Consider the following 8,881-nt stretch of genomic DNA (forward strand, 5'->3'; position numbering starts at 1 on the left):
AGATATTCATTATTTTGTTTTGAAAAACCGACTTTGATTCCCATTACACCTTGGCGGCTCGTCTTCTTTTTTATACTACATGAACGTACGAACTTGTGCCCTCATGCCCTCTGCTGCTTCTGCTTGGTTTCCGAAAAGCTACCACCATGATGTTTGGCATTGGCTGTGAATTCGAAAAGAAAGAATACTTAACGCGGGAAACTTTACTTTATGCCGTCGGTAACACGTACGTCTCCACTGAACTTCTCGTCCGCTCTAAGTAAACTACCTGGCTATAAGTAGATACTCACGCAAACTTATGAGGAACAACAATTGCTTCCATTTATTTGTTTGCCATTTGAGATATATTTCGTTCATCTCCGAAGCTTTTTCTGTACCTATATTGGGAATCCGTGATAGTATTCCGGTCGGTAGTTGTTTAAATTTGGCCACAGCAGTCATCATCTCTCGCTGCGGCTGCCGCCTTCATTGCGATTTCTAAACTTGGAAGCAGTTTTCCTTTAAGCATGTCTACCACCCTGCATGCAAAGTTGGCGTGCATTGAAATCGAGCTGCTTTTTGATGTTCCAAAAAGCACTCTTAGCAAACACCAAAGAAAATGGCGTTATGCTTTTGCCACAATCTACTGCTCTAGAGCCTTCAACGTTTCACTACCAAAAAACAAAAACATCAAAACATCTCCATCTCCTTCTTATACCGCCATTACTGTTGAGCCATCGTATAGCTTATTCCAAATTGATCAAACTACCCTCACTAACCTTGTCAAGCAGAAAAATCTCAACCAGCTTCAGGAGCTAGGAGGGGTTGAAGAAATTGCCTCAGCTCTCAAAACTGACGCAGAGCACGGAGTCCATGGCGGTGATGATCCTGAAGATGACATTGCGAAAAGACTCAAAGCATTCGGCTCGAACACGTACAAGAAGCCACCAACAAAAGGGTTCTTCCACTTTGTGTGGGAGGCCTTCAAAGACCTCACAATTCTCATCCTCTTAGGCTGCGCTACGCTTTCTCTTGGCTTGGGAATCAAAGTGCACGGTCTAGAAGATGGATGGATCGATGGCGGAAGCATATTTCTCGCAATTATTCTGGTAATATCTGTTTCTGCTGTGAGTAATTTTAGACAGAACAGACAGTTTGATAAGTTGTCTAAAGTCAGCGACAATGTCCAAATCGAAGCCGTGAGAGGTGGCAGGCGCCAGCAGATTTCGATATTCGAAATTGTAGTTGGTGATGTCATTTGTTTAAAGATCGGAGACCAAGTTCCGGCCGATGGATTGTTTCTAGACGGCCATTCGTTACAAGTAGATGAATCGAGCATGACAGGGGAGAGTGATCATGTCGAAATTAGTCACCACCAGAATCCTTTCTTGTTTTCTGGCACAAAAGTGGCTGATGGCTACGCTCGGATGCTTGTCACCTCTGTTGGAATGAACACGACATGGGGCGAAATGATGAGCCAAATCAGCCGCGACAATGGTGAAGAGACGCCTCTGCAAGCTCGACTCAACAAGCTAACGTCATCGATTGGTAAAGTCGGTTTGGTAGTTGCATTTTTAGTCTTGATTGTCTTGATGGTTAGGTATTTCACTGGAAATACAGAGGACGAGAATGGAAACCGGGAGTATAATGGCAGCAAGACTAAAGTTGACGACATATTAAACGCGGTCGTAGGGATTGTAGCGGCTGCGGTTACAATTGTTGTGGTGGCAATTCCGGAAGGCCTGCCTCTGGCTGTGACTCTAACGCTTGCGTATTCGATGAAGAGAATGATGGCAGATAAGGCGATGGTGAGGAAGCTTTCTGCTTGTGAGACGATGGGGTCTGCAACCGTCATTTGTACCGATAAAACAGGCACTCTCACCATGAATGAAATGAAGGTGACCAAGTTTTGGCTAGGCGAGGAATCCGTGGAAGAAGAGGCGTATTCGTCCATATCTCCTTTTGTTCGTAACTTGATTCATGAAGGGGTCGCTCTGAACACAACCGGGAGTGTGTTCCGGCCTAATTCGGGTTTGGAAATTGAAATCTCGGGGAGTCCTACTGAGAAAGCGATTCTTTCGTGGGCAGTGCATGGGGCCAAGATGGATATGCAGAAAGTGGTGAAGAGTTGCAGCATTCTCTATGTCGAGGCCTTCAATTCGCAGAAGAAACGAAGCGGGGTTTTGATGAAGCGGAAGGTGGACGATTCTATGCAAGCACATTGGAAAGGAGCTGCAGAGATGGTATTAGCAATGTGCACAAGTTACTACAATGCATCTGGAGTGGTTAAAGATATGGATGAGAACGCAAAATTGAAATTTGAGCAGATTATCCAAGGTATGGCGGCGAGCAGCCTCAGATGCATTGCTTTTGCACACACAGAAATTGAGGTACAAGAGCAAGTGGATGATCAAGAACATAAAAATTTGCTAAAAGAAGATGGATTGACACTATTAGGCCTTGTTGGGTTAAAAGATCCATGCCGGCCGGGGGTGAAGAAAGCTGTTGAAGACTGTCAACATGCAGGGGTGAATGTTAAAATGATCACGGGCGACAATGTGTTCACTGCAAAAGCAATAGCCACAGAATGCGGGATACTCAAGCCTGATCAGGACATGTTCTTCAGCGGCGCAGTGATAGAAGGCGTGCAATTTCGCAACTACACACCGGAAGAAAGAATGGAGAAGGTGGACAAAATCTGTGTTATGGCAAGGTCCTCCCCCTTTGACAAGCTTCTCATGGTGCAGTGCTTGAAACAGCTAGGCCATGTGGTGGCGGTGACAGGGGATGGCACGAACGATGCGCCCGCATTGAAAGAAGCTGACATCGGACTTTCCATGGGGATTCAAGGCACAGAAGTCGCGAAAGAGAGCTCGGATATCGTGATCATGGACGACAACTTTTCGTCAGTGGCCACAGTTTTAAGGTGGGGAAGATGTGTTTACGAAAACATCCAGAAGTTCATCCAATTCCAACTCACCGTCAATGTCGCAGCGCTAGTGATCAACTTTGTAGCAGCAATTTCCGCTGGTGAAGTCCCGTTAACAGCTGTTCAGTTACTGTGGGTGAATTTGATCATGGACACACTAGGTGCTCTGGCTCTCGCCACAGAGAAGCCAACAAAAGAGCTCATGAAGAAAAAACCGGTCGGGAGGACGGAGCCTCTGATCACCAATATAATGTGGAGGAACCTCCTGCCTCAAGCACTCTACCAGATTGCAATCCTCCTGACATTGCAGTTCAAGGGAAAATCGATCTTCGGTGTGGAGGACAAGGTGAAGGACACACTGATCTTCAACACATTTGTGCTGTGCCAGGTGTTCAATGAGTTCAATGCAAGAAAGCTTGAGAAGAAGAATGTGTTCAGAGGAATTCACACCAACAAGTTGTTTTTGGGAATTATTGGTGTCACAATTTTGCTGCAGGTGGTGATGGTGGAGTTTTTGAAGAAGTTTGCAGATACAGAAAGGTTGAATTGGGGACAGTGGGGTGCTTGTGTTGGTATTGCAGCAGTCTCTTGGCCGATTGGTTGGATTGTCAAGTCGATTCCTGTTCCTGAGAGTCCTATTTTTCAGCTATCTCAAGATGAAGAAGTCGAAGAACTCTATTTGAAGTACCTTTGATTTTGAAGGATTGAAGACCCAATTCGATAGAGACTGGTACGTGTAAATCACAGTTTGATATGAATTTTTGTTTAATTATTTCTTACATTCTTTTATTATACTAAAATAATGTAATTTAAACTTTGCTGTACAACATATGTTTGTAGGATGCAAGTATGTTCAACATCTGTTTTTAGTTGATAATGTTATTAAAACTTTAGTCCGAAGAATGTAATGTTGCTAATTCTTTTTGAGCTTTTCTCAAAGCATAAAAATATATCGTTGTACTACAAACAAAAAAAAAAAGTTCATAGTAACTAAAGCCTATAGTGTGAAATAAAATTAACTAGTTTTTGAAATAATTTTGTAGCAAAAAGGATTTTATGTTGAGACTATTTTACATATCAAAAGTAGATTCTTGTATAAAACAAATTTAATAAAATCATTACATAAAAATAATTACCCACACACACATTTATAATATATAATTATTTTTTAATATGGGATATTACAATCCACACTCTTTAAAATAAATTTCATCCTCGAAATTTGTAAAACCTTGATTATTGTTTAAGTAAGAAAAACAAACCTCACAAACATAGAAAAATATATCACAAAAGGTATAGTAATAGTTGAAAAGCATTAGTAAAATATTTGATTAGAGTGGTTGGACGGAGACAACCCTTCCATGTCAAGTGGATTGCAATTCTCCAAAATAAACCCGAGAGGAAAATGAAATTAGTCTCTTACCAGAAAATCACTGAAATCAGTGTAGGAAAATGGATGGATATACAAATCGGAAATGTAACTCACCAATCACCGTACTAATTGGACTCCTATATTCTCATCACATGTTATTTACAATTTTATCTCATCACACAGTCCAAAACTATGTAGGAATGAGATTTAACTAACTCATCACACAACCCGTTGTTTTATAGGAATGAGAAATATTACCGACATTATCAACTCGTGTAGGAATGAGAATTTCACTTCGCAATGACCTTTTTCTTTCCTTTTCCTTTGTGAGTAGGAATGAATTACATCTGAATACGTTTCCCCATCAAAATTTACAAACATTTACTCAAGAAATTATATTCCTGTGAACCAATTTCAAACGTTAAACAACAATAAGTAGTTAAATTACTATTTTTATAAAACTATCACACAAATAAATATATTGAATTAAAGGAACATCATTAAAATACTTCCGACGTTTTCCTAAAACAAAAGTCAATTTCCAAAACATATGGATAATCACACACAGAAATGCTTTCCTAAGGTCCTCATTTTGAGGACCTGTGAGGTCCTATTTCATTTCAACCCTTAAGATTAATCTGACTGTGAAATAATCCAAAATATGATATCCTTGTTACAACATAACAAAATAATAATGTTGTAACAGGGATAATAACAAAATATGATATTATTCTTGTTACAACATACTAGATATATGATATTCACGCCTGAAACTCTTCTCTTTTTTTTTTTTTTTTTTTATCAAAATTATTATTTTGTTATGTTGTAACAGGAATAATATCATATTTTGGATTATTTTACAGTCAAATTAATCTTAAGGGTTGAAATGAAATAGGACCTCACAGATCCTCAAAATGAGGACCTTAGGTGAGCATTCCTATAATCATACATACATAAATATGCAGACACGCCCACACATATATAACTTTACTTTCTACGATTGGTAGCTCTTCCAGTGACCTGGAATTCTTATCAATTATAGTATAAGTCTACATACGCATTCTAGTTCCTCAAGAAATTACCACCAATCAAGAAAATCAAATCTCAGCATTATATAAAAAAGTAATATATGAAATTCAATAGAATTCTAATTTCAAGTCTATTCCACAAATCTGGTAACAAACGCAGGTATTATCCTAGGGTATCTAATCCCTAAGCTCTGATACCATTGGTCACGTCCTGATCCGTGAATAAAGACTATTCACGAGTTAGGGTGTGAGTCATATCTTAGTTATAGAAATAAATTCTACAACCAAGATATGGGGAAAAATAAAATAAAAAATTTGTAATGATTACTCAATACAACGTATAATAAAATTTTACATACATAAAATTTATTGAATACGCAACGGAATAAAATAGTGTACAAATTACCTTACAACCGAAACTACCAACAAAATAATAATTAAAAGGTGACAATTCTTGCAAATACATAAAATATACACAAATGAGATGCATGAATGTACTCACTCCCTTCTAACCCCACTAACACGTACCTAAGGCATCCAAGTCTGCACGTCCCATACCATACTTATACCACTTGGCTCCGAATACCTTAGAATATGAGTTAACTCCCGTTCATCCCTTAAACCCAATTTTTCATAATTAAATTCTCAGTTTCCACTTTATTATATAGACACTTCCCCCAACGCCCAATTGTATATTCAATCCATTTCCCCGACACGCTAACATATACAAGGTTCATTATTTTATAACCAACCGGTTGTATACTCAAGTCCTTCCCCCGACGCTTAACGTGTACAAGGTTCATTATTTTATATTCAAGGCAAACTTCAGTCCTTAAATATCCTCACAACTCTTTTTCTTACTTTACAAGAATGCTTATGTATATGCCATGTAGCAAGGATATCAATAATCACATGCTCTATAATATCTATAACACTAATCAAACTGTTAGTAGCCAAAATTGTATTATATCTGCAACACTAATCAAATTGTTAGTAGCCAAAATCGTATTATATTATAAATAATATATAGTATGGATAACACACAACAATCTAATTGAGAAATATTACTTCACCATTTTACTCCATCTCTCTCTAGGTGATATTGATGCATAAACCCATTTGAGTTCCATAGAGCAATTCTATTGGGTAAGCTCTCATGCATTTTCTGGAATTTTTCTCTCTTATTTTACAACATTCTCAAGGGAAGTAAATGGAGATTTTCGATGGTTTAGTGGAGTGCTTCTCATGGCAATGATCTCAAAATGTAAATGCATAAACAACACAAGATTTAAGTGGTTCACCAAATCAACTACATCCACTGGGGTTTGCTTTCATTGTATTTAACTATATATAAGAGACCTACAAATACAATGAAAGATATCTTAAAGCCTTAACAATATGTAAAAGAAAGATAAGAGGTAATTTGAAGGGGAGAATGGTTTTTTGTTGGAGTTGTTCTGTTTCTTTTTTCTTCTTCTTCCTCTCTCTTTTTCTCCATGTCTTCCATCAGTTCTTGCTCCTTCCTTTATAAAGATTGCATGACATCTTTCTCTCCAAAAAAATCTCCTAAATGTGTCAATAGAAAGAAACCAAGTGTGGTGCTAATCCTTACCATAAAATGTGTTCCAATAACAAGGCAACAAGTGTTGTCCTAATCATTAAGAATGATATGTCCAATGAAAAAACAACGAGTGTTAAGTTAATCATGAACTAATAAATATTATGCAAGATGTTCCTTGCATCAAAGGCAATGTTCCTTGCATCATGAACTAATGAATCATGAACTAATGAATACTAGCTAGTTTGAAATAATTTTGTAGCAAAAAGGATTTGAGTAAATTGTAGCAATGTTCCCTTAACTTTCACTCAATTGGAGTAATGGTCCCTCAACTAAAAATCCATTACCATTGGTCCCTCAACTCATTAAAACGTGCAACTATGGTCCTTCAACTAAAAATTCATTACCATTGGTCCGTTAACTTTAATCCAACTGGAGAAATGGTCCCTCAACTTTAACTCATTTTGACAAAATTTTAATGAAGTTGACGAAAATGACTATAGCTACATATTTTGATAAGTTGAGGGACCTCAATTAGAGCAATGGTCATTCCAACAAAATTTATTTTTAATTTTTTTTTTAACGAAGTTGACAAAAAGAACCATAGCCACACATTTTGATTGGATTTTTAGTTGAGGGACCATTGCTCCAATTTGATGAAAGTTGAGGGACCATTGCTACAATTTACTCAAAGGATTTTACGCTGAGACTATTTTACATATCGAAAGTAGATTCTTGTATAAAACAAATCTAATAAAATCATTACGTAAAAATAATTATCCATGCACACATATCTATATAATATAATCATTTTTTATTAAATACGGGCTATTACAATTAATTAGTAAACAACTTATATGATTTATTACTATTCCTATTCTGATTCCTTAAAATTTTAGTAAACAGTTCTAACAGGAATCTGATTCCACCATATTCCAACTCTTCTTCAATTCAATTCAATTCAATTCAATTCAATTCAATTCAATTCAATTCAATTCTTCTTATTCTGATTACATATTAGTAAATGAGCCATTAGGACAACTTATAGGACTGGAAAAACCTTGCACGGTTTAGTACTTACATCTAAACCTCTTTAGATTGAACCTGAGTCCTCTTCAGATTGAACTTGATTCTCACTTAATCTCCTAAATCAAATTTTGCTACTCAACCACCTGAAACTAACTCGTTTCTCAGGTTGCTCCATAGTGTCTAAATCCGTCAAAACCATTTATGCTAAGACCCAATGTTGTTGATATGTATCGCAATAAGTACAATTTGACTGAAAAGTAATAATAGTTGGGTATTTTGAATTCAAAATTATCTTTTCCAAATATGAAACATAAAACTCAACTCGTTTTTCACTTTGCTCCATTGTGTCCAAACCCATTAACAAATTTGTCAAAACTATATATATGTCAAAACTAGGACCCATTGTTGCTAAGATGTGTGACAATAAGTACAATTTGGCTAAAAAAAGAATAATAGTCGGGTGTTTTGAATTCAAAATTTCTTTTTAAAATAAGAAAAATAAGAATCTAACAAATTTTATGTGCACATATAACGCACATCTCAACAACAATGTGTTACATTTGTGCCACACAAACCATTTTAATAAACTTATTAACGAACTTGGTGGTAAGAGGTAAAACAAGACACCTATAAATTTCTGAAGGTTGACTTCAAGTAGTTGAATGTTGTAAATAAAACTTTTTGTTTCGAATGGCTTCTCAAGGTTTCAAAGAAGACTCCCTCAAAATACTTTAGTTGTCAATTCATAGAGTTTTGTATTCATAATAATCTCTACAAGTAATTAATAAAATATATAATCGTTTGTCATCGAACTGTATAAAAAAATAATGATAATGGATAAAAGTATTACAAATTGTTTATCTGTTTGTTATAGTTAATCGACCAATAGAAAATATTTTTACATCATAATTTATAATATAAACGATTTCGATTATAATCATGAAGTTATGTTCGAGTATTTTGAGGAGTAGTTGCCAAGTCTTGTA

The 8,881-nt window shown here is 36.4% G+C and overlaps 1 protein-coding gene across 1 annotated transcript; it reads left to right on the plus strand.

Moving 5' to 3' along the window:
• Positions 1–291: 291 nt before the first annotated feature.
• On the plus strand, positions 292–3,856 carry LOC137710014 (putative calcium-transporting ATPase 13, plasma membrane-type). The gene is given in 2 exon segments (XM_068448983.2): positions 292–3,548; positions 3,550–3,856. Coding segments are annotated over 2 exon segments (3,084 nt in total). The 5' UTR covers positions 292–506; the 3' UTR covers positions 3,592–3,856.
• Positions 3,857–8,881: the final 5,025 nt, after the last annotated feature.

This window comes from Pyrus communis, chromosome 15 (assembly GCF_041283825.1).
Source record: "Pyrus communis isolate YQ-2024b chromosome 15, ASM4128382v1, whole genome shotgun sequence".
Taxonomy (NCBI): domain Eukaryota; kingdom Viridiplantae; phylum Streptophyta; class Magnoliopsida; order Rosales; family Rosaceae; genus Pyrus; species Pyrus communis.